Source organism: Neolamprologus brichardi, chromosome 9 (genome assembly GCF_056152115.1).
Source record: "Neolamprologus brichardi isolate AB-2024 chromosome 9, ASM5615211v1, whole genome shotgun sequence".
Taxonomy (NCBI): Eukaryota; Metazoa; Chordata; class Actinopteri; order Cichliformes; family Cichlidae; genus Neolamprologus; species Neolamprologus brichardi.
The window spans coordinates 1,510,508-1,537,509 of NC_142112.1; the positions used below are offsets into that span (position 1 = coordinate 1,510,508).

The following is a 27,002-nucleotide window of genomic DNA, read 5'->3' on the forward strand; positions in this document are numbered from 1 at the left end:
GCTCTTTCCTGTTAAAAGGGAGTTCTTCCTTAGGGTTATATGGGGTTTTCTTTGTATTATTGTAGGGTCTTTACCTTACAGTATAAAGCCTCCTGAGGACACTGTTGTTGTGATTTGGCGCTGCATAAATAAAATTGAAGGGAACCCCATCGTCTTAGAGACTGTCTACTCCCAGACCACCCAAACCAGCAACAATGATTTAAACATAAAACAAAGAAAGAGGAGCACAGCATCCACTAATGCAAAATCTAATAAAACAGTGAAATGTGGCTTAGTGCCTATTAGTACATAAATCATTTATTGATCAACGCATTGATTTACTCTGCACAGCAGTTTAAATGAATCAACACCCCCGAATCTTACTATGTGTCAATCCTTGAGGCACAGGCTGAGGAGCGAGTGTGGCAGCAATCTTCCACTCCAGCTTATTAATCAACCAAAGACCCACACAGAGTTGAAAAGATGTGAAAGCTTGGTGCTTTCCTAACTGGAAAACTGAAAAATGGTTTTATTTGTTGTTATTTATCGTCAGCCTGTCCTTACTCACAGTTTAGTGCTCGACTCATTAATTACTCAGCTCAAATAAAATAATTATTGTGGGTGAGTTGAACATCCATACTGAAAATGACAGACTCAACACACCATGAGCCAGTTGACTCTAATAATAGAGTAAATTATTAGAGTCAACTGGCTCATCTCAAAATGGAAAACAACACACCCACCACTTTAACCAACTCTAGATCTTTTTCTGACCAATGACATAGAAACTGAACATTAAAATGTAATCACTCTGTTGTCTGATCATTTCTGATCGTTTAAATGTTCAGCAATGACTTGCAGAGTACCTCATCACACTTCTGAAAGTGCTGTAACGAAGTTTAAGGATATCATTCCTCAACCTTATCTTCTCCATGTTCCAACACGGGAGAGCAGCTACCTTAACTCTACTCCCACACAAGCCGATTATCCTGTTAGTAGTTTTACGTCTTCACTGCGTACAGCTCTCGATCCTGTGGCTACTCTAAAAGCCACCAATCAGAACTGCTAGACTCTCTGGTATATAACTCTTAAATGTAAAGATAATGTCATGGCCAGGGTGTTTTTCTGTTTGTTTTTAGTTGTGTGGTGGAGCTTCTGATCATTAACCCCTTGTTGAGTGGGCGGTATTTAAGATTTGGGGTAAAGTGATAAGGCGTCTAAAGGACAAACTTGCCAATGAGGAAAGACTGGGTCTTTAGATGAGCTAGCTGATTTGGCTGTTTGAATCAACCATTGCACATTTCTCTCCCACTGACTTTTCCCAGTTGCATTAGAGGAATGGTAGCATTGGTTGGAGGGGACAGAACAGCCTCCCTCATTTGGACAGATCACCAAAAATGTATCATTTCTTCAAAAAACAGAAATATTGCCCCAGGGCCTGAAATGTTAAACCTGACAGGTTGCCAGGTTGCACCCGAGCAATGAACATCAGCACCACAACAATTCTGCCTCCATCTTGTGTCGTAGTGGGAATGTTGATTTGACAAATAATGGACCAGATAAAGTGAGTTTAGCTTAGATGGCATAATTCTGGCAGGGGTCTGACCAATCGCACCTTTGTTCCATCAACTGTTAGCTACTTAGTTGAGTATGTGCACAACATGTTCACCTCCTCTGCCATGGGCTATCACCGTTTGCGGCATCTTTAGGTTATCGGCCGCCTTTTCTTCTTCTTCTTCTCGCAGTCCCATCAATTCATCACCACATGCACCACTGCAGTCGCATTTTGGCGTCGAACTGCACTGTGGAAGTCTGCCGAACAAAACCTCTGCTTGGCTGATCAGCATAGGACCCTGGCTCTGTCCTATGCAGTTGCTCAAAAAGTCTGGTTGTCGTTGAAGGACAGGATTTATCGGCCCGTTTGAAATTGTGCACATTATCAACCTGTCTGCAATCCGCTTAAAGCTTCCAGCAGCTATGAAAATACATCCCTCGTTCAATGTCTCCCAGATTAAGACCATTTCTTCCAGCGTACTGTGACTCCTACCAAGTCTCCTCACCCAGTTGGTGGACAATTGTCCAATTCTTATCCATTCACAAGATTGTGGACGTCTGGCAGCGGGGTGGGGGTCTTCAGTTTCTGGTGGACTGAGAGGGCTATGGCCTGGAGGACAGATTCTGGATTCCCCAGTCTTTCATTATGGATCCTTTTATAGACCTTCATAGGGCTCATCCAGGCAAGCCAGGTAGCCACCTGGTGGCAACTGTTGGGGCTGGGGGGTACTTTCATGGCCAGGGTATTTTTAGGTTGTTTTTTGTTATGTGTTGGAGCTGTTGTTTCCTTCTAAGGAGTGGAGTTGTGGAGTTAGATTCTTCCCCTCATACCTAATCAGCATCCCCTCATTGAGCGGGTGGTATTTATTCATTTCCAGATTGTCTTCACCCACTCAGTGATAAAGTGGTTTTCCTGTTAGTGTTTAGTCTATGCTTCATTCAGTAGTATTCTGTCACCTCTTCATTCCAGCTTTCCAGATGTCAGCTGATTTCTTGTCTTCCTGTCCACAATCTCTAGCTCATCTTCAGATTCTTTTTCAGAGACAGTAATTGTGACCTGCAGCTGCAACCACCTACCCACTCTCCACCATAACTTTCATGTTCCCTGAAATTTTAACATTGGGCAGTCCCTAGATCTAGAAACCAGGGCAAAAACACACAGCCCAAACACAAGTTTGCCCAAACACAAGTTTCCTCCACCCTCTCTACTTTTAGACTTAAAACTTTCCATTTTTATAAAGCATATAGTTAGGGCTCTATCAGATGACGCTGACTCCTCCTTTAGTTATGCTACAATGAGTCTAAGTCCATGATGCACTGAGCGGTTCTACTTCACCCAATTATTGTGGGTGATTTTAACAACCACGTGGATGTAGCCTATCTATGAAGGATCTCAGTAGTCTAAGGAGCTTGGAAAGAAAAGCGTCTGAAGTTTCTTGAAGACGTTTCACCTCTCATCACAGAAGCTTCTTCGGTTTTAAGAGCAGCTGGTGGAGAGTCTCAGATTTTAAGCCCTATGGGAGCGTCCCCCAAGTGGGGATGATAAAAATGACAGCCTCAACACAGCATTTAACCTGCTATTAGTTATTAATCTCTCTCAAAATGTAAAAGAACCCACCCACCACTTTAATCACACTCTGGAGAGTCCTCTTCACACACTGAGGTCAATTATGGAGTTCCACAGGGTTCAGTGCTAGGACCAATTCTGTTTACATTATACATGCTTCCCTAAGGCAGCATCATTAGAAGACATAGCATACATTTACACTGCTATGCAGATGACACCCAGCTCTATCTGTCCATGAAGCCAGATAACACACACCAATTAGTTAAACTGCAGGAATGTCTTAAAGACATAAAGACCTGGATGGCCACTAACTTTCTGCTTCTTAATTCAGATCAAACAGAGGTCATTGTATTCGGCGCTGAAAAGCTTAGAAATATGGTATCTAACCAGATTCTTACTCTGGATGGCATTACCTTGGCCTCCAGTAACACTGTGAGGAACCTTGGAGTCATTTTTGACCAGGACATGTCCTTCAACGCACATATTAAACAAATATGTAAGACTGCTTTCTTCCATTTGTGCAACATCTCTAAAATTAGAAATATCCTGTCTCAGAGTGACGCTGAAAAACTAGTTCATGCATTTATTACTTCCAGCCTGGACGACTGTAATTCATTATTATCAGGAAGTCCTAAAAACTCCCTGAAAAGCCTTCAGTTAATCCAAAATGCTGCAGCAAGAGTACTGACAGGGACTAGAAAGAGAGAGCATATTTCTCCTGTTTTGGCTTCCTGTTAAATCCAGAATTCAAAATCCTGCTCCTCACATACAAGGTCTTAAATAATCAGGCCCCATCTTATCTTAATGACCTTGTAGTACCATATCACCCTATTAGAGCACTAAAACTACAGAAATATATATCTAAATCAATTTGATTACTTTCATCTAGGATGAATTGCTATTGGTAAGGTCTTTATCTGTAAGTTAAGCTGTAATGCTTGTAAAAATTCGATTAAAAGCTCAAAATTCATGTCCTCCTTTGCATTTTCCAGTGTCATCCAATGTGCCGGATTTGGGTATTTGCTCAGGCCAATTCTGTGCCCCGGGCCTTATGTTTGACACCCCTGGTTTGATGTTTTTCCAGTGGCAATGGGACTTTGTAACTGCTCCATACAGGCACATTACTGTCAGAGCAGAAGTGTGGGTACGATTGTGTGTGTCTGTGTCTATGCACACACACATACATCTGTGTTAGCAGATGTGTTGGGTCACGAGCAGAATCGGTTTATTACAATTCTGATGTTTAACGGGCCAGTGTTGAAACGACTTAAAAATCCCATTGACTGGCTATTGTCAGTCAGCTTCTGTCATCATTTTCCATCAGCACAACCCTCATTAAGAGATGTATTTTTATCTGTTATAATTTTTATATTTTATTAACATTCAGATGAGGTCCTGCTGTGTCATTAAAATCTAAATCAAGTGAGCAGAGAGGAGGGATGCTCAGCTGATACATCAGGATTCATGTTGTGTCTTCAGAAATGTGAGGCTGAGCAAAATTATGCATGGTCTTTGTAAGCCTGAAGCCATGATGGCGCAATGACCTGGTGGAGCATTCAAGGCACCGTGATGATCACCTCAGAGTTTTCCTCAGTAACATTGCTCCCACCTGGGAGGGGTGGCTGTAGCTCAGGAGGTTAGCAGGTCAGCTGCTGATCGGAAGGTTGGTGGTTTGATCCCTGGCTTCCCCAGTTTGCATGCCAAATATCCTTGGGCAAGATGCTAACCCCAACTTGCTCTCCGATGCATCCATCGGAGTTTGAATGCGTATGAATGATAGTTAGAAAGCACTCACCGTATAGATAATAGTGCTTGTGTGAATGGGTGTGTATGGGGTGAATGCGACGTGTTGGATAGAGCACTAGAGAGAGTAGAAAAGCGCTTTATAAGAACTAGTCCATTTACCGTTTCTTCCTCTGTTTCTTCTTCTTCCATAATGTATCTCCTTCTAAGTTTACTTTGATTTTAGCTTCTCTGTGATTTTTCATTCTGTGGACGCTGTCAAAACACAAAATGATAGCACACACAGTCGTTAACGGCTCCTGGGTTGTTCCTGAACATACTACCAAGTTGTTCTCGTCTCAGGTTAGCAGTTCTGGTCTTCTTTGAGATCTTGGTAAAGCAGTGACATATCCGTTTAACTTGTGCTTACATACACTTTGAGCTGTTGATCCTGTGATGGTATTTGGTGCTATATAAATAAAATTGAGCTGAAATTGAATCCTGGAATCTGCAGCTGTTTAGAAATGGCCTTTGACTTTAATCCTTTTGAAAATGTGCAGACGGTGCTTAAAGCCAGGGCCATAGCAGGAAACCAATGAATTTAAGTGACCTCTAGCACTTATGCTAAGAAGAGTGGACATATCTAAAGTGTCTGGTTGAGGTGCACCCTACTAAGAGATATTTTACCAGATATCAGTATGGCTGTATGTAGACTTTTGACCCTGTGTGAATTAGAAAAAATTCAAAAATATGTTAAAACTTGTTTTTTTTTAAGTCATTACATGAAATTCTGCTGTGCTGTGGTGGAAGCGTGCAGACTCAAATGATGGAGGTGTCCGTAAAGATGAGTGTTAATTACATGAGTGCCTAAAGTAGATCCGATTCCAGAAACAGGAAACTGAAAAAGTACATGGAAAAATACAAACCCTAGGAAAACCAAGAATAAGAGATTTAAAGAAAGAAAAGCTACAAACCAAAAAGCTTAAACTCACTGAGTAAACAGACCCAGGATGTAGTAAAGATGTGTACACTCATGTCACCCTAAGAAAAGGAACAGTTAAAAGAAATCAATGCCCAAAATGAGCACAACATTCATGCCCATGAAGCGTGTATGCAAGCTTTAGACCACACGTGTACCTGGCTACAGGGCTGAAATAGTTCTTACATTAATCCTGTAACCACGACTCTACTGCAGTCCCAACTAGAAGTTGATTGTACGTGACCACAGTCCCTCCTGTTGTCGTTTCTCTGCAGCTCATCAGTGATGGCAGTGTGGTGTATGCAGAGGGGCTCTGGGACCATGTTACCATGGATGACCAGGAGCTAGGTTTCAAGGCTGGTGATGTCATTGAAGTAGTGGATGCAACTAACAAGGAGTGGTGGTGGGGTCGCATCATGGACAGTGAGGGCTGGTTCCCTGCCAGCTTTGTACGGGTGAGAAACTGTTCTGACTGTACTCTGGTGCATGTTCAATCCTCCAGGTAAGGATATACAGGATATATATCAAAAGACATCAAACTGCTGTTAAACTTTGGCATCTGTGAAGAAAAAGAGGACAGACAGGGTTATTATTTGAGCCACTTAGAGTCCATTGCATACTTTTAACACTGCCTGCATTCTCCAGTTGCGTGTGAACCAGGACGAACCCATGGACGAGTATCTGGCCCACCTAGAGGAGGCTCAGGCTGGACAAGAGGACCGGGCAAGTCTGGGCCTGTTGCTGGGACCTGGGTTACCCTGCAAAGAGCAGATGAGAACAAATGTCATCAATGAGATTATGAGCACAGAGAGAGACTACATCAAGCACCTGAAAGACATCTGTGAGGTTTGCATTGAAATTGATTGGTGTTTTACTGGGGACACATCTGTTCGAGCTTCATCTACAAATCTATTTCTAGATGAGGAACTTTTTCTGCTTAACTCTCTTGTATGTCTCCAATACACCTGCCAACCCTCTAAATGTCTAAATCCTCCCGTAGTTTCATTGACCAGCTCATTTTGACATTTTTCTCATCCCATTATCTGCTTGACCAGCTCAAACTTTATTGTGAATAACTGTATTACAGTCTACACACTCCCCACAGTATTTAACCTGCAGCCTGATTCAAGTCTAGGCTGTATGATAATGTATACACAGGTCACATCCTTCCATTCATTTTCTTTACCGCTTGTACAAGCTCCAGCACCTGAGTGTCACTGAGCTGTTAATGCATAAGAGGCCTGAGGATTGATCACAGGGCTGACAAATAAGGACAAACTGTCATTTACATTCACATTAATATCTATGAAATGTAGATATTTACGAGTAAATCATGTCTGTGGACTGTGGGCAGAGTACAGACCAGCACAGGGACTTGCTGAATGAATTACAACCCTCTCTTAGCTTTTGTTGTTTCTTTTTTTAAGAGCAAGACTTTAAAACATGCAATATTTTGTAAAAAAACAAAAAACAAAAAAAAACAATGCTTCTTTATTAAAGTGTACAACAAGCCAGAGTCACATTTTCGACAAACATGTCATCTTCCAGGTCAGAACTTTAATGTAAGGATTCAGTTCAGTTTTATTTATACATCACCTAATCACAACTAGATTTGCCTCAAGACCCTTTACAATGTGCAACAGAGACCCTACAATAATACAGGAGCCCCAAAGATCAAGCACCTGGCAACAGTGGGAAGGAAAAACTCCCTTTTAAAAGGAAGAAACCTCCCTCATGGAGGGGGCGGCCAGTTTGGTTTGAGGAGAGGGAGACAGGACCAAAGACACCTGTGGAAGAGAAACAAAGGTTAATACTCCAAGAATGCAGAAGTCCACCAAAGCACTCACTCCCTATTTACTCTGGCTTTGCATACATTTATGAGTTTTCTGGCTCTTTCCTTTAATGACATATCTATCTATCTATTTTGAAAATGGAGTGTTAAATTAACTTACATTATAATTTTTTTGGGCAATTTATTGCTTAAAATGGAATTTCAGGTTTTCATTATTTTTTGCCATATACCAGTTTCATTCCCTAAATCTTGCCAATAAAAGCAAAGGTAACAGAATTTATTTTTAAATACAAAAAGACATTTTAGGAAAGTTTGACCTTATTTGATCTCCAGGACAATATTAAACTGTATTGAAGAAATTTTCAAAATGTGATGACGCCAGCATCAGTTCAGCATCAGTTGTATTCATATTGTGCCAAATCACAGCAACAGTTGTCTCACTTCCAACATCACTGGTATGAGTTACACTACGTTCTTCTTTTAGAAGGGTTCAGTTTTTGATTAGCAAAACATTCACCAACAGTTATATTTTACCTCACCAGTTTAATTTCACATAGCAGTAGTTTTTGCATATACATTTTTATAACAAGTTTAAAAAAACGCTTTTCCAGTTCTCACACCCATCTGCACTTACACAAAGAACATTTTACATCTAAATGTTGGCAAGTATACTCCTAAACTTCATAAACTTCATTCTTATTACTACTGAAATAATAATACTGTGGCCCATTTTGATTGGGGGGGCGGTGAGCATGTGCATAATGAGAACCAACATAAGCCCAGAGGCCCCAAGTGGCTGCAACCAACAGCAAAGCTGCAGTGGACAGCAGCATGCTGAGCAAAAAAACACATTGGACGTTCTCCACCAGAGCCCAAGGCCCCCCAGCAAGACCCTGTCAGTGATTCTGTCCCTTTATTTGGCCCCCAAACCTGAATGTAGGAAAAAGAACTTTGGAAATCTGTCCTCCAGCATCAGGAAATCTGGGCCTGAACTCTGAGATAGTCTGAAATGTACAAATGACCAATGATGAGAGAGAATAGTTAGTCTGTGAACACACTGAGCTCTGTGCATGTTTGACATCTAACATCAGGCTTTCCTCCTGTCTCTGTCCCTCAGGGTTACATCAAACAGTGCCGCAAAAGGACAGACATGTTCACTGAAGAGCAGCTTCGTACCATCTTTGGGAATATCGAAGAGATCTACCGATTCCAGAGGAAGTTCCTCAAAGGTCTCGAGCAGAAGTTCAACAAGGAGCAGCCACATCTGAGTGAGATTGGTTGCTGCTTCCTTGAACATGTAAGCTGAATCAAAAAACAACAACAAAAGATCTTCAACTGGTTTTCTTAAAACCTTTAGAAAACCAGTTAACCCACACACACACCTTCCTTCTCAGTTGTCCATGTCATAGTGCTTATATTACATTATTTTGCCTGATTAATTGAAAATGCTTTATGATGTTTCATGACAGGTCTGAGGTGTTTTCAGTCACATGTTGAACACTCTTCCCACACCGTTCTCTCACCTCTAGCCCGATGTGTTGTTGTGTGTGTTCAGCAAACAGATTTCCAGATCTATTCAGAGTATTGCAACAACCACCCCAATGCCTGCATCCAACTCTCCAAGTTGATGAAGGTCAACAAGTATGTATTCTTCTTTGAGGCTTGCCGACTGCTTCAGAAGATGATTGACATATCTTTGGATGGTTTTTTGCTGACTCCAGTTCAGAAGATCTGCAAGTACCCGCTGCAGCTGGCAGAACTGCTCAAATATACCAACCCACAGCACAGGTGACCGTAAGCTCTTTGACAAACTGTCAGAATTTAAGTGCTCCCGAGCTAGTGAGGGTCCAGTTGGCTCCTCTCTGTGACGTACATTTCATCAGTAGACGAGTCCAAAAATCCATGCAGACAGTCACATGCTTTTCTGTGTCACCAACAAAGCTTTTCCTCCAAATGAAAGCGCTAAAATAGCTTAATGACTTTTTCTTAATTTCAACAGTTGCCCGTGTGAGTACAACAGAATAACAGAATCACAAGTTGGGAGATATTTCAAAATTGAAGATTTCCTAAAGGCTTAACCAGGGCATCACGTGGTCAGATGCAGTCATCTGAAGTTTTACTTTTACACTCTTTGGGTTTCATCTTCATTCTTAAGAGTGATGCAGCCTTAAATCTTAGTGGGATATAAAAAAAGAGCCTCTGCCTTAAACTGAATTTCAACAATGATTGCCTACAGCGAGAAGGAAGAACTCCCTTTTAACAGGAAGACCTCTTAAATCTTCAGACGTGTGGCTGAACCAGGCTCAGGGAGGAACATATAGAGACCAGGGGTCACGGAAACTTCCATAAGAGGAAAACAAGAATAATATATTAGTATGAGATGGATTCTGTGTGGAGAATTGCATGTCTACCTGCATGTTCCAGTTTCTTTCTAGTTCAATTTCATGCATGTTAGGTTAATGGTCATCCTACATTGTCCATAGACAAGGCAGATACACAAAAGTGCCCAATAAACAGAATACAATCTGTTTTGTAAGCCTAAAAAAAATCCATAAAACACAACACAAATCTAATGAGGAAAATGTGAAAGTTAAAAAAGTAAGCTAGCAACTACGGCACAGGAAACTGAGAAGAAGCATTCAGGATCAAACTCGGCCAACACCCCAGAGTCCATGACAGTGAATCTTCAAGATGGACTAGTCAGGCAGGAGGAAGAAAGGCTTATTGATGTAGTGAAGGAAGACATGCAGAGGATTAGTGTGACAGATGAGGATGTATGACCTGAGATTGAGGTGAACAAACCACTGAGAGCAGTGGTGGGCAACTCCAGGCCTCGAGGGCCGGTGTCCTGCAGGTTTTAGACGTGTCCTTGATCCAACACAGCTGGTTTAAATGGCTAAATCCACAACATGTCTTGAAGTTCTCCAGAGGCCTGGTGATGAACTAATCATCTGATTCAGGTGTGTTGACCCAGGGTGAGATCTAAAACCTGCAGGACACCGGCCCTCGAGGCCTGGAGTTGCCCACCACTGCCCTAGAGGGAGGAGTGCCCAAAAGAAAGTCTAAAGCACTGCAGCATCAGTATGACTAGAAGAGCACAATATAAATGCAAGTGCATCACCTTAAATGTACTTAAAATGTGCAAATACATAATTTCATTAGAGCTGGTCACTGTATTTTATCAGTATTTATTTAAACTGATTGATTTATTTTTGCCTTTACTGTTCATTCTTTGCACAGTGCAATGAGTGAAGAGTAAAGCAAGGGAGGAAAGAGTGTGTGGGAATGACATGCAGGTAATGGGCTGCAGCAGAACCAATCCAAGGCTCTGCAGTTTAGCGCCAGGCTGTTCTGATGACCTATAGCAACACCCTCCAGCAAACCCCCAAAACTCCATCCCCGTAGAGACCGTGTCTGCTCCCATACAAGCAAACTCCAAACCAAAATCGGCAAACAACCATCCATCCATCCAACCATCCATCCAACCATCCATCCATCCATCCATCCATCCATCCATCCATCCATCACTGTTAAAGGTGAATTAAAACTCTATTTATCCTTGTCCACTCTAACTGGACAAGACAAAGACAGTTTTAGTTGTTTCCATCATCTTCAGTGTGTTTATCTGATGTCTCTGACTTTTTTGTCAGGTTTAGTGCCCAGTCAAATAATGTTGTTCATCCATTTATATGTTGAAATGACACTGCATTTAACTTAAACACATAACTCATAGGCTGGAGAGGCTATCGTGCCTTTGGAAGACCTTAATTTGACCTGGAATATCTGTGTTTTGCTTTACATAGCAATACTATAGTTTAGGATCCCTGGGTCTGTTTCATCGTATGTTTTGTTTGTTGGACTTCTGAATCAATATTGTATTGTGTTTTGAGAAAAGTGTTCTGGATTTATCTGGATTTGTTCGTGCCTTTGATGTCCCCCCGTGCTTCCTGGGTTATTGTCTATATTTCTAGTTCTTAGTCCTCGTTCATTCTCAGTTCCCTTTTGTGTCGAGGTTGTCTTCGTCTCTCCGTGTCCCTCACTCTCTCCGTGTTGTTTTTCCTGTTTTATTTTGTCAGCCCCTTGTCTCGTGCATGTTCAGTTTTGCTTCCCCTATCTCGTCTGTTTGCTTCAGCTGTGTTCCCATGTGTCTCCACTTCCCCTGACCACCCTCCTGTGTTTATTTGGTGTCAGGTCCCCTTATCAGAGTGTCCTGTTATCTTCTGGTTTCTGTCGTTCCAAGTTTAGTTTTTCAATAGTTCCCATTGACACTTGGACTTTTGCCTTTGTTTTGTACCTGTTCCATCGGTTCAATAAAGGGCTCGCTTCTGTTCAAACCTCCGCCTGCCTCTGTGTCCTCATCACACACAATCCAACACTCTGAAGGAAAAGTCTTCTGTAGAGCTCGGACATCTTACTATCTGTCAATGATAGGTTTCTTTTTAACACACTCTGCTGAATGGAGTCTTCCTTTAGACTTTAATAGTAAAGACTAATGATTATTATTTTTCTAACAATTAGAGTAAATTTCACACCCTTTCCAAGGATGTACCAGTAAATACAACAGCTTTAATAGCTGCTTATATTGACTTTCTCTAACATGTAAACATGTCTCTTAGAACTAAAGACTGCTCTAAGTCTGATCATTAAGTGATAGCCCAACTTTAAATATGATTAATTTACCTCTGAACTGAGTTTTTTTTTTTCATTTGGCCGCAGGAATCTTAAAAACATTATGTCAAACCAGATACTGGACTTACCTTGGCCTCTAGCAGCCCTTTGAGGAACCTGTGTCATTTTTTAATCAGGCCATGTCCTTGACTGTACACATAACTACTGTTATGTATTTGTGCAATATCACTAGAAGATTCTGTCAGTTCATGCATTTATTACTTCTAGTGTTAACTACTGAAAATCCAGTATTATCTCCCTGAAAAGCCTTCAGCTGAGAAGGCTGGAGGGACTAAGAAGATAAACCATATTTCTCCCCATGGGCTCTCTGTAAATCCCCCAATTTAACAACCTTCTCCTTACATACAAAATGTTGAATAATCATCTTATCTTAAAGACCTCATAATACCATACTATCATAATTGAGAGTTGGGGGAATGGGATATCAGTAGCTCACAGTCTGGGATTAGGAGACAGACGCTATTTGTACTTTTAGATTAGGCCTAAAACTTTCCTTTTTTAAAGCGTATAGGTAGGGCTGGATCACGTGACACTGAATCATCCCTTAGATATGCTGAAATAGGTTTAGGCTGCTGGGGGGTTCCCATGATTCACTGACCATTTCTTCTTCATTCACTCTCTGTGGCTTTATACACAGCGGATTTATTCATTCATTCATGAATGATTCAGTCACTCATTAGTAACTATGACTCTGTGTCTCTCTGCTTCTCTATCCCCTCACCTCAGATGGCTGGCCCTCCCCTCAGCCTGGCTCCACCTGAGATTTTTCCCATTCAAAGGGAGTTTCTCCTTCCCGCTCATGGGGGCTCATTTGATTGTTGGGATTTTCTTTCTAACATTGTAGGGTCTTTATCACCCTACAGTATAAAAGGCCTTGAGGCGACTTTTGTTGTGGATTGGCACTTTATAAATTCAATTCAATTGAACTGAAATAAAATGGTGCATTTGTTAAAGATATTTTGTGAAGTGAGGCACAGAAGGTTTACAGTTACTGATAAAATGTCATCTTTCTCCTTCACTCTAAGGTGACCTCTGATAAATTAGTTGGTTTTCTGTCTGAAAAGACTAACAGACACAGCGTTTTAGTTTTTTTCAACAGAAAGCCCCATTTTCTGACAGGTTGTCCGAAACCACACTATACTGTAACTGTAACACGACACCCTGTTCAACAACTCAGTGATTGCTTTAACAGTTGTTTAATAATGGAGTTCTGCGGCATGGCGGATGCAACAGTTGTGCTTCACAGAAAATATAAAGAGTGTGTTATGGAATCACCACAAATACTTACTTTATAATCCAAATGCATGTCACTCTCTAAACTTTAGGGACTACAAAGACGTGGAGGCAGCTTTGAATGCCATGAAGAATGTTGCCAGGCTTATAAATGAGAGAAAACGGCGCCTTGAGAACATCGACAAGATCGCTCAGTGGCAGAGCTCCGTTGAGGATTTTGAGGTGGGTAATGAAGCATCTTTTTTCTAACATTTCTCCAACACTTACTATTAACTGCAGCATGTCTGAGAATAGTAATAGCTGCATGTGTGCTTTAAACTTTACAGGGTGAAGATGTCCTCAGCAGAAGCTCTGAGCTCATCTTTTCGGGAGAGCTGACCAAGCTATCCCTGCCTCAGGCTAAGAGCCAACAGAGAATGTTTTTCCTTTTTGACCATCAGATGGTGTACTGTAAAAAGGTGCCCTTTTTTTCTACAATGGATGTCATTTTGTGAGGTATTGATAAAAGCATGTGGCAAGAATCACCCTAAGAGCCAGGAGAAAGGGGCATCAGTGTATATGTACAAAAGAAAAGGTTATTCATGGTTGTGTATCAGGTGTTATTTATATAGCGCCAAAACACAACAACAGTCCCCTCAAGGTGTCTGTGGAAGGTAATACTAATGTGTCAAGCAATAGGCTTAATTTGTATTCTAAATACAAATAAATTTCTATAATTTTCTAATAATAATTCACTTTATTCCACAAGAAGAAGACAGTTTGGTCAGTGGAAGAAGAAAAATGGTGGTATTTATGTACTGAGATGGATCATTAACTGAATTGTCAAGGTTTGTTTGGTGCAGGTCTCAATCGCAGGACTCCAAAACTCCAAATCTAGTGAAAAGTGAAAACATTTATTTAAAGGGACATATATACATATGCACAGTGAATAATGGGGAGAGGGCTCTAGTTCCTTGTTCAGCCTGTCTGTCTGACCATTGGTTTGGGGGTGATAACCTGATGAGAGACTGACCTGGGCACCAATGGTGAAGCAGAATTCCTTCCATACCTTTGACGTGAACTGAGGTCCACGGTTGGAGACGACATCTGAAGGGATTGCATGCAGGTGGAACAAGTGATCTATCAGCAGCTGGTCCATCTCGAGTGCTGTGGGGAGCTTAGGTAATGCTGCAAAATGTGCTGCTTTGGAAAAGCGATCAATAATAGACAGAATTACCATGTTTCCTGGTGAAGGTGGAAGGCCTGTCAAAAAGTCCAGGGCAATGTGTGATCAAGAGGGCCTGGGGTTGGTAGCGGTTGGAGCAGGCCTGCCGAAGGAGAGGTCAGGGATTTATTTTGGGGATAGATGGTGCAGGCTTTTACATACTCTCGGGCGTCTTGAGCTAAAGTCACCAGAACAGGCTCCCAGGAACGAGATGGTGCGTTGGATTCCAGGATGACACGAGAATCATGCCCATTGGAGCACCTGGGCCTGCATGGATGAAGGGACATAGAGCCGGTCCGGGGGTCCTGTCCCAGGATCAGGTTTGGTATGCTGCCATACCACTGACTCAATTTCCCAGGGGAGTCCTCCTATTACACAGCCCCTAGGAAAGACCAGTGTTTCCACTCGAGCCTCCTCAGAAGGTGAAAACTGGTGTGATAAAGCATCTAGCTTGACGTTTTGGGACCCAGGCCAGGAGGTAATTGAGAAACTGAACCGTGTGAAAAATAGTGCCCACCTGGCTTGGCGCGCATTAAGCCGTTTTGCTGACTGAAGGTAGGCGAGGTTCTTGTGGTCTATCCACACAGTGAAAGGCTGTGCTGTTCCCTCAAGCCATTGCCGCCACTCCTCCAGCACTAACTTGATCGTGGCTCAAGAGTTTGGAGTTCGCCTTGTAATCGGAAGGTTGCCGGTTTGAGCCCCGGCTTGGACAGTCAGTCGTTGTGTCCTTGGGCAAGACACTTCACCCGTTGCCTACTGGTGGTGGTCAGAGGGCCCGGTGGCGCCAGTGTCCGGCAGCCTCGCCTCTGTCAGTGCGCCCCAGGGTGGCTGTGGCTACAATGTAGCTGCCATCACCAGTGTGTGAATGGGTGGATGACTGGATATGTAAAGCGCTTTGGGGTCCTTAGGGACTAGTAAAGTGCTATATAAATACAGGCCATTTACCATTTTACCATATCCAGTAGCTCTCTGTCGCCAACGTCGTAATTTTGTTCTGTGAACACATGGATGGAGTTTACCTTCAGTCTGTTGACTAAGTTCCACCTCCACGATGAAGGGTCAGGTGCGATTAAGCTGGGTGAGAATGGGCACCAAAGCGAAAGGTTGCTTCACGTGAGCAAAAACCTCATGGGCTGCCTGCCCCCACTGAAACAGGACGTTTGGAGAGGTGAGGTGAGACAATTTGACTGAAGTCGTGAATGAAGCGACGATAGACATTTGCAAACCCCAGGAATCGTTGAAGCTGTTTGCAGTTTGGTGGTGTGGACCACTCCAAGACAGCTTGGACTTTTACTGGATCCGGTCTCAGATTTTCCTGTTTAATAATGGAAGAGAGGAAGGAAGCAGTGTTCACATGAAACTCACCCTTCTCAGCTTCAACAAACAGACGGTTTTCCAGCAGCCTCTGCAACACTAGTTTTACATGCCGTTCATGCTCCACCACTGACCTGTAGAAGATGAGGATATCATCTAGGTAGACGAAAACAAAGTGGTTGATGAAGTCTCTGAGAATGTCATTAACGATGGCCTGGAAGACTGCCAGAACGTTTGTTAACCCAAACAGCATGACGAGATACTCAAATTGCCCCAAATGAGTGTTGAAGGCCATCTTCCACTCGTTCCCCTCCCTTATGCGAAACAAATGGTACGCATTCCGGAGGTCCAGTTTACTGAAGATTGTCATTCCTTGGAGAAGCTCAAACGCAGAAGTCAACAAAGGCAACGGGTATTTTTTTTAACAGTTATTGTGTTCAAACCCCGATAATTAATGCAAGGTCTTACAGACTTGTCTTTCTTTTCCACGAAGAAAAATCCTGCCCCTAAAGGAGAGGAAGATGGCCGAATTATCCAAGCAACAAGTGAGTTGGTAATGTATTCCTCTATGGCCTCCCTTTACGGCTGGGACAGGCTTTAGAGTCGACTGGTTGGCAATGGTGCCCAGATAGCAAGTCAATAGCGCAATCATTGGGCCTGTGTGGAGGCACGATCCTTATTAAATACCTCAGCCAGTTCATGATAAACCGAAGGAACAGCAGCTAGGTTTGGATGTGTTGGCGGAGGTGGCAGATCTGGGCGACCGTAGCTCAGGGGGTTGGGAAGCTCATCTGTAACCGGAAGGTTGCCGGTTCGATCCCCCTGCTCTCTCGGGGTGGCTGTGGCTCAGCTACTGATCGGAAGGTTGGTGGTTCGATCCTAGGCTTCCCGAATCTGCATGTTTAGTGTCCTTGGGCAAGATACTAACCCCAAATTGCCCTCCGATGCGTTCATCGGAGTGTGACTGTGTGTGAATGTAGATTAGTTTGCACTTGCGTTTAGAAGTGCTTGCATGGGTGGGTGTGAATGGGTGAATGAGGCATGTTGTATACGGCGCTTTGAGTACTCTGGGAGAGAAAAGTGCTATATATAAGAATTAGTCCATTTACCATCTCTGTCCTGGTCGTTGTGTCCTTGGGCAAGACACTTCACCTACCGCCTACTGGTGTTGGTCAGAGGGGCCGATGGCGCGATATGGCAGCCTCGCTGCTGTCAGTCTGCCCCAGGGCAGCTGTGGCTACAACTGTAGCTGCCTCCACCAGTGTGTGAATGTGAGACTGAATGAATAGTGGAATTGTAAAGCGCTTTGGGTGCCTAGAAAAGCGCTATATAAATGCAATCCATTATTATTATCATTATCTTAGGCATGTCATGTGGCATTCCCCCCTCCATCCAGAAATGCCGCCATTTCTCCAGTCAGTGAGTGGGGTTGTGTTGTAACAGCCAGGGATAGCCAAGAACCAGATGGGTTAGTGGAGCCTTAAAAACAAACAAACTGATTAACTCAATGATTTCCGGAATGATGTTACCAGTTTAGTAATGTGGGTGACATCTGGTAAACGCTAACCATTCAGGGAGGAGGTTCGTAGAGCATGGCTCAACAGTTAAGCCAAGTTTCTTAGCAAGCGAAAAGTCAATAAAACTCTGTTCAGCGCCGGAGTCAATTAATGGAGTGAGTGGGTGGAGGCGTGAGCGGTTAGCTCACAAATTCGTTAAACTCTAGGCTGGATGACCTCTAATTATCTCTTTCTAAATTCAGATTATGCCGAAGTTTTTATATTCTGCCCTAAAAATCATAGAAATGTGATGCCATGATCCTCCAGTCCTCCTGTGTTGGCTCACTCGGCAGCAGAGACCTGCAAATGGATTTCAGAGAGTTACTGAAAGAGAGATTGCTGAGGAAAGAAAATACTGTGGTGGAGCCATGGGCCTCGCTAACTGGAAATCCCTTTGCTTTGCTTCTGACTTTGTCTTGTAAACTTTTCTCCTGAGCCCTGTGTATTGAGTCCAATCTACATCACGTGTCTAACCAGCTACTTATCCTGGTTACTGGAGGCCAAGATAATGCCGTCCAGATTATATCCTGTAATGCACATTATTAAGCAAATAGTAAGGACTGCTTTCTTACATTTGCACAGTACCTCTAAAATTAGAATCATCCTATCTCAGAGTGATGTTAAAAAAACATTTCATGCATTTATGACATCGAGGCCAGACTATTGTAATACTTTATTTTTCAGGTTGTACTGATCAAAAATCCTACAGTGAGATTTCTGACATGGACTAAAGCAGGGGTCTGCAACCTTTTACACCCAAAGAGCCATTTGGACTCGGTTTCCACGCAAAAGAAAACACTGGGAGCCGCAAATACTTTTTGACATCTAAAATGAAGCTAACACTGTTATTGTTTTTTACCTTTATGCTTTGTGTGAACAACTAAGGTGTGTTGCTTATGAAATCCATGAAGTGCTACAGAGAAAATTACATTTTATTTATGTAATTAACACATTTTGAACTCTTAAATAAATATAACAAAAGGAAAGACACCCAGCTGAACTAAAATGATCCATGTAGCAAACAAAAACTGTTGTCAGCCACCACCCTTATATCGCCTTTGGGCTGTTGGAGCCTTGACCTGACTTTTAAAAAATAATTGGTAAAAAAGCTCTATGCTGCTGAAAAATTAAAAATAGATATTTGCAAAATTCAGCCTAAATATGTATTTTACCTGGTTAATGCGTGCGGCAGGGCGTGGTCTGCAGCGCCGCTGCAGGGGAGGCGGACGCACCTGAGCCACACCCGCAATCACGCCTCGCTGCCTTTACGTCTGCGCTATCTGTGCTGTTGTGTTGGTGTTGGTGTGTGTCGGGTTGTGAGGTGAAAAGCTACAGCCGGCTGTATGTGTACAGCAACCGTGTGTAAAAAGTGGTCAATAAAGAGATGCTGAAAAGCGTGTTCATGCAAACATCGTCGGTCTGCCGTGATATGTTTACAATGGGACTTCTGCTCCTGAACCTCTGCGCACAGCGTCTGCTAATCGGGGCTGTACGAAGTCAGTTTACGCAGGACTGTAAGCTGTTGTCTGTCAGGCGTGAGCGGTGTTTGTCTTTAACATAGTTCACGGTGGAGCTGCTGACATAATGTGGATCCGAAGATCCATAATTGGCCTACCTGGGGTTGAAAGTCTCGGTAAATGCACGGCATTTCGTACACCGGCTTCCGCGAGTGTGACGCTTATTTTGAGCGATGAAAAAATAATAGAATATAATTTTATTTTTATATTTCAATATCACAATAATCTTCCAATTTAGAACTACAAGTTAAAAAGAACTAACATAAATAAAATACACTTCAGCTAAATACTAATTTATTTTCCCAAACCACGCGGAGCCGCAGTATAAGGACTAAAGAGCCGCATGCGGCTCTGGAGCCGCAGGTTGCCGACCCCTGGACTAAAGAGACCATATTTTTAGCTATTAAATCAAGAGTCAAAGTTAAATTACTCCTCATATACAAAGTCTTGAATAATCAAGCCCCATCTCATCTTAAACACCAAATTTTACCATATATCACCCCATATATCAGGAGGCAGCCCCTCTTTGTACTTTTCACTTTCCTTTTTTTTTTATAAAGCTTTATAACGTTTGTTTCGGGTCACTTGATCCAGCCTCTCTCTTAAATACGCAGCAATAGGCTCAGGCTACTGCTAAGGCTCTCCATGATGCTATGAACATTTCCTTTTCACTCCCCTGTTTATACACCACTTTGCATTCAGTCATTACGTCTTGATGCATGCTCAATCATCCAGTAAATCTCCAAAAGTTGATTCTGGTCATCTGGACGTAGCGTTTATTGGGAGAAACGTTTCGTCACTCATCCAGGTGACTTCTTCAGTCTCAGCAAATTGAAGGGTTTCCCCAATCTTATAAACAGTACATTTGCATAATGACTGAAATCAGCCCAATGAAGGAACAATGGGCTGTGAGGTCAATTCCTTCATCATGATTATGCAAATTCTCATGATTATTGATCAACAACCACTGATCAATGGCCATGAGTCCCATTCACAGAGAGTTGGGGAATGGCTGCAATCACAGCATTGTAAGATGGTGACAGATGTACCCTTAGGCCCCTCCTCCATTCAGAGATGGTCTTTCCCTTTTCACGTAAGCGTACACTATGTTACTGTGTTTGTGTCGGGGTACCCGATCCTTGGGGTGGACCAATTTTTGGCGCAACATGTTTTGGGGTTTTACAGCCACAGATACCTGGTGTTTCGAAAAAATGTTTCTCAACTGCTCCGATAGTCCTGACACGTACGGGATCACTACACGTTTTCGCTTAGTCATTGGTTGTTCTTCTCTCCTGGATTGGCTGGAGCTTTCTTTAGGAGCCTTTCCCACTCTGACAAAAGTCCAGCTGGGATAACCACATTTACTCAGGGCCTTCTTGATGTTCTTCTGCCTCCCTGGCTGCTGTGTCTGTGGGGATGGTGTTCGCTCTGTGTTGTAGCGTCCTGATGACGCCCAGTTTGTGCTCCAGTGGATGATGAGACTCAAACCTTAGATACTGATCCGTATGTGTAGGTTTACGGTACACGTCAGCTTTTAGATGTCCCCCATTACTGATGGAAATCTCACAGTCTAAGAAGGCTAACCTGCCACTGTTCATATCCTCCCTGGTGAATTTGATGTGTCGCTCCACCGAGTTAATGTGATCCGTGAAATGTGGAACGTCCTGAGATTTGATTTTCACCTAGGGGTCATCCACATACCTGAACCAATGACTTGGTGGTGTTCCAGGGTAGGATAGCAAAGCCCTATTTTCCACTTCTTCCGTGTACAAATTGGCCACGATGGGTGAAACTGGGAGCCCATGGCACACCCATGTTTCTGCCTGTAGTACTGACCCTTGTATGTGAAGTAGGTGGAATGAAGACACAGTTCAAACACACTTGGTCGATGCTGAGAGTGGTCCTGTTGCTGAGGTTGGGTCATCCTGTAATCTCTTACGGACTACCTCCAACGCTTCCGTGACTGGGATGCAAGTGAAGAGAGATGTAACGTTGTACGAGACCATGGTTTCATCAGCCTCCATAGTGACATCTCTCACCTTCTCAACAAAATCCAACGTGTTCTGGATGTGGTGTTCAGAGCTGCCCACCAGCCGATTGAGGATCGAAACCAGAAACCTGGAGATGTTATAGGTGACAAAGTTGATCATACAGACAATTGGTCTTAAAGGTGCACCCTGTTTATGTATTTTTGGTAAACCATACAGACTTGGTGTAGACTCCCCTGGGTACAGCCTGTGGTTTGAGGTCCGATCAATAGCCTTGTCCTGTTCTAACTGCTTCAGACAGTCTTTCACCCTCTTCCTGTAGCCACTTCCTGGGTTTCGTTTCAGGGGCTCATAAGTATTTTCATCACTGAGCAGTGACAACATTTTCTCATGATAGTCTTGCTGGTTTAGCAAATCTGTGCACTTACCCTTGTCTGTCAGAAGGATGATAATGTTGCTGTCATTACTAAGTGAGGTGAGTGCCTTCCTCTCCTCCATGCTGATGTTGGATGCTGGGGGCTTTGCATTGCTGAGACAGGCTGACACTTTCGTCCGTAGTTGCTCTGCTTCCACTTCTGCAATATTGTTGTTTCGAATTGCTGTTTCTGTGGCTGTGATCAGCTCCACTAGTGGGATTTGTCTCAGTGTGACAGCAAAATTCAACCCTTTAGCAAGGATGTTTTTCTCTGTTTGGGTGAGCCGTCTGTCAGACAGATTTTTCACCCACTTGTCCACATCCTCGGTGTCGCATCCTTGTCTCTTTTGGCCACTGAGGACACTCCGTATTTCGCTGTGGTTTCCGATGTACAACAAGTAAGTCAAACTTCATTTGTTGCCTGGTCTACTCTCTTCTAAAAGCATTGTCAGTCTCCTCTTGAGATTTTAGCACGTCGATGGTAAAATTTGTTTGCCTCACCCGTTCATTAAGCAGCTGATCCGGTGCCTTCTGGAGGATTTTTGTTGCCTGGAAGCCTTTAACTGAAGAGCTCATTTGCAGACTTTTAGGAGTAATCATGTTTTGTCTGCATCTGAGGCTGAATATCAAGTGGTTCCTGTAATCCGCCATCTTACGTGCTGTTTGCTCATACTGACGAACAAGCTTTAGGCAGTCCTTGCCAAAGTGGGAAAAAGGCCCTGATTAAATGTGGTTATCCCAGCTGGACATTTGTCAAAGCTGGGAAGACGCCTAAAGAAAGATCCAGCCGATCCAGGAGAGAAGGACAACTGCTGACTATGGTACTCATGGCCATTGATCAGTGGTTGTTGATCAATGGTCATGAGAATTTGCATAATTATGATGAAGGAACTGACCTCCCAGCCCATTGTTCCTTCAGTGGGCTGGTTTCAGTCATTATGCAAATGTACTGTTTATAAGATTGAAACCTGCAGTCAGCTGAGACTGAAGATGTCACCTGATGATGACGAAACGTTTCTACCACAAAACGTTACGTCCAGATGACCAGAATCAACCTTTGAACATTCAGTCATTTGTAATTATTTACCTCAGGACTAAAGACATGCTGTGGAAGTGAACCAGTCTCCCTCGTCTTACTCCTAACAGGTCACAGCCGTTGGCTGCTCCTTCCTGAGCCTGATTCTGTCAGAGGTTTCTTCCTGTTAAAAGGGAGTTTGTTCTTTCTGCTGTTGCCAAGTGGTTGCTCATAGGGGTGATGTGATTGTTAGGGTTTTCTCTCGGGCTGTTGAGAACTGTTGAGGTGACACAGTGCTAAACAAAAAAAACAAAACAAAACAAACCTGTTGGCTTTCGTTTACTTTTCTTTTTACTCTTGTTCAAAACAAATCCTTCTTTAAATGTGCTGTCCATTATTTTTGCAGGACCTCCTGCGCCGAGACATACTTTACTACAAGGGCCGGATTGACATGGACCACATGGAAGTAATAGATCTGGAGGATGGTAAGGAGAAAGACTTCAACATCAGCGTAAAAAATGCTCTGAAACTGCGTTCGCTAGCTGGTGATGAAGTCCACCTCCTATGTGCTAAGAAGCCTGAGCAGAAAGAGCGCTGGCTCCGAGCCTTTACTGATGAGAGGAGGCAGGTCCAGCAAGACCGCGAGACAGGTCAGTTCGTCTTCATATGAATGGATGCTAAGAACATTGGGATGATAATAATGGTGGCAATCCAAGTTTGTTGTAGCACTGTCGTGGCACATGCATTAAACAGATACAGATTCATTTTGTCAAGGACACTTTCAGTCAGCTGATTTAAATGCCCTCGGTCTGATGACGAATAAACCTGTTGTTTTTCTTTTCTTTTTGTCAGGGTTCACTCTCACAGAGGTCCAGAAGAAACAGGCCATGTTGAATGCCTGCAAAAGCCATCCTGCTGGAAAACCCAAAGGTATGCACCAATCAGTTTATCGTAGAGTAACTTGGGGTTCAATATCTTGCCCAAGGATACTGTGCAGACTGGAGATGGGAGCAGCCAGGGATTAAACCTTCCAAACCGGGGTGGCTGTAGCTCGGGTGGTAGAGCAGGTCATCTACTGATCGGAAGGTTGGTGGTTCGATTCCCTAGTCTGCATGCCAAATATCCTTGGGCAAGATGCTAACCCCAAATTGCTCTCCGATGCATCCATCAGAGTATGAATGTGTGTGAATGTAAAGCACTTAGAAAAATGTGTTTGTGTGAATGGGTGAATGCACAAGTTGTGTAAAGCTCTTTGAGTTCTCAGATGAGTAGAAAAGTGCTATATAAGAACCAGTCCAATTAGTAAATGACCTGCTCCACCTACACGACTGCAGTGGACACCAGTGGAACTGAGCAAAGGGGTAAAAAAGTGGCCCATAGATGATAACGAATCGAAAAGTATGGCAGTACACACTTTGTGATCTGCTGCCATGTGCGTACGTCAACAGATTATGTGTATATCTAATATTTTTCTTGTTTCACCTGTTTGGCTCTTTGTAGAAGTCTCCCGCTCACTTGGTTTAGTTTATACAGTTTATACTGAACTTTTACCGATTTAAACAACAAATGCAACCTCAGACCCTCATAATGAAATGCTTCCTTGTTTCCTAATGCATATCCTACTTTCATCTCCGTAATATTAACCGCCTTCGTCCCTCACTCACTCCACACAGTACCGCCATACTTGTCAGTGCTCATGTCACATTTAGATTACTGTAATTCTCTTCTCTACGGTGTACCTCATTAATCCACCTGACTACCATGGGACTCGAGCCTTTAGCTGTTCAGCTCCAAGAATTTGGATGCACTTAAACCAGATGACGAACTCTCTCACCACTTTTAAATCACGTCTCAAACCCATCTATTCAAAACCGCATACGATTGATTCGGTCTTAGTCCACTTTTACGTTGCTCAGCTTTTATACTTTCATGCTTTTTATTTTGCCATGTTTTATTATATTGTATTGTTGCTATTGTTCTTGTGCTACTGTAAGGTGACCTTGAGGGTCTTAACCTATAAATAAAATGTATTATTATTGTATTATAAGTAATGATCTGTTGTTCGTCTTCTCCTCAGCGGTGTCCAGACCTTATTATGACTTCCTCCTGAGGCAGAAACACCCCTCTCTCCCCTCTGCTTTGCCCCAGCAGCAGGTCTTTATGCTGGCTGAGCCCAAGCGCAAGACCTCCACCTTCTGGCACAACATTGGCAGACTGACGCCCTTCAAGAAGTAAAAAAACTGTAAGGAAAAAGAAGCCTTGGAGAAAAGGAACAGGAGAAAGAGTCTCTATTCGTGCCTGAATAGACCGTTTTTAACCCTTCCTCTCTTTAAGTCCTACACATAATATCCTCTAATTATTGATTTATTGTATAGATATGAATTGAATATGTTATCTTTTGAAAGCACTTTATATGTTGGTCAACAATCAGACATGGGAATGGTCCTCTGGAGACAATGAGTCAGATAGGTAGAGTAAACTCTCAATAGACCTTGAATCAAGCACTGATTGGAACTAGAACTACTACTGTACTGCTACTGTACTAGTACAGTACTACTATTGTACTAGTACTGCACTAGTACAATACTAGTACTGTACTGCTGCAGGTGAGCGTGGGACTCCTGACTGTGCTGTCTCGGTGAAGACGTTGCCTGTCAACAAAACCTTGTTTATTTTCACTCTTCTGTTGCTTCATGATTTGACAGATGCCAAGTGTATTTAGTGCCAGATGATCTGTTTTTATATTTGTTCCTCGTCTGCTTATGAAGAGACAACATTTCTTGTTTCCATGTACAGAAATATAATTTCAGCTATGTTTTGTTTGGTGATTATGACCCACCGGGATTTTGTACTTCTCTGGTGTAATGTGCAAACTCCTGACGAATATCAAACGCAGCCCAAAGAAAAACCGGCTCAGCACATGTTCTCGGCTGCTCCACGGTCTGAACCTCGACGACTCCTGATACCTGCTGTGTCAATGAAAGTACGCAACTCGCTCGCTTTTCTTTTTCTTTCTGTTCTTTGTTGAAGTGCCATTTGAAGTGTGTCATGGATGCTTTACAATGACATGCATGGATGTGCTTAAAAGAAATACTGTGAGGAATATTTTTTTATCTCTGAAGAGCCCTGCTATATTTAACCTGATAGCTACAGCTGGTTTCATCGTGCAGCCATGCTGACAGCATCTCTCTGTCTCACACTCTCATTCTTTTACCTGTGTTTCTGATACTCACTATTCCTGCTCTGTGTATCTGATTTCCAGTATAATCTCATGTCAGATCAGTGCAGCCCGGCGATATTGCTCTGTAAGTGCATTTAGTGAAATGTACTCCTTACTCCTTTCTGTTCAACAATTAAACGTTCCTAAAATGACACATGTCGCTTCAACTTGGGGTGATTTTTACTTTGTTTCATGTCTTTTTGGAGTTTCAGTTCTTTAACGACAAACCATGTGTACGCTAACGTGGAGTACAAGCTAACGTTTTCACTTTATATATTAAAAAACCTGCTGAAAGTATCAAGTCTGTATTACTTTGCTTTTCGTTCAAAGGGAGGTTGCTTTGAAAATTGATACAGTTCACACTTAATGTAGTTACACTGCACTACTTATATTTACAGGTTATAGCACAGACTATATAAATGAGAAAATAACCACACACACACACACACACACAGTTTCACTGACTCCACACTATTTACATTCAGAATGTGAATCATGGGCAGTGATGGGAATAACGGCGTTACAAGTAATGGCGTTACTAATGGTGTTACTTTTTTCAGTAACGAGTAATCTAATTACTATTCCTATCGTTACAATGCCATTACAGTTACTAACAAGAAAATGTGGTGTGTTACTATTTTTCAACAAACAGACGGTTGAAGCTGTGTTCAGCCTCATCTTATATCAGCTGCAGGAAGTAGCTGTAAGTAATCTGGACGCTACAGCTTTAAGCAGCTGCGCTCCCGCGGACGGTGATCACGAGCACTGTCTAGCACAACACCTGGAGCTCAGGGGGCAAAACGATCGCATGAGTGCTGCTGTTTGACTGAGGAAGAATAAAGTAGTCGTGGTCAATCACATGATCACTTAAAGACAAAGCAACAAGGTGATATATACCAGTTTATAAACTGTGTGGCCACGTAAAAACCACGATAAACAATATATACGCAGCGTTTTTTCCTCAATAGTTTCGTCACGTTTACTGTCTAAGGACAGCGCAGCGAGACCTCTCTGCTTATGAGCAAAACAAACAAACAAAAGAGGGGACGTTGTAGGAGTGACGGTGAGAGAGAGAGAGAGAGTTTTGAGATGTGAGAGATTTGTGACATTTAACATGTTTGGAGTGTGTAGTTAATGTGCTGTTTTGTGTAGTTAGTGTTTTGTGTTGTGTGTCAGAACAATGAGGCGACTGCTGTCTCCAGGTAGAAACAGCAGTGACACACCTGCTGCTGTCAGACCTGCAGGTATCAGCTGTGAT

At 42.8% G+C, this 27,002-nt stretch overlaps 1 protein-coding gene across 2 annotated transcripts in view; it reads left to right on the forward strand.

Annotated features, from left to right (window-relative positions):
• Positions 1-25,898, forward strand: part of arhgef4 (Rho guanine nucleotide exchange factor 4) — a 65,619-nt gene extending 39,721 nt beyond the window's left edge. For both annotated transcript variants that reach the window (XM_006805152.3, XM_006805153.2), the window contains 9 exons: positions 6,077-6,256; positions 6,447-6,647; positions 8,711-8,890; positions 9,149-9,381; positions 13,608-13,737; positions 13,842-13,973; positions 22,931-23,174; positions 23,377-23,454; positions 24,602-25,898. In XM_006805152.3, the coding sequence (XP_006805215.1) occupies positions 6,077-6,256; positions 6,447-6,647; positions 8,711-8,890; positions 9,149-9,381; positions 13,608-13,737; positions 13,842-13,973; positions 22,931-23,174; positions 23,377-23,454; positions 24,602-24,759 (1,536 nt within the window). In that variant the 3' untranslated portion in view covers positions 24,760-25,898. The remainder of the gene's footprint in view (positions 1-6,076; positions 6,257-6,446; positions 6,648-8,710; positions 8,891-9,148; positions 9,382-13,607; positions 13,738-13,841; positions 13,974-22,930; positions 23,175-23,376; positions 23,455-24,601) is intronic.
• The last annotated feature ends 1,104 nt before the right edge of the window (positions 25,899-27,002 follow it).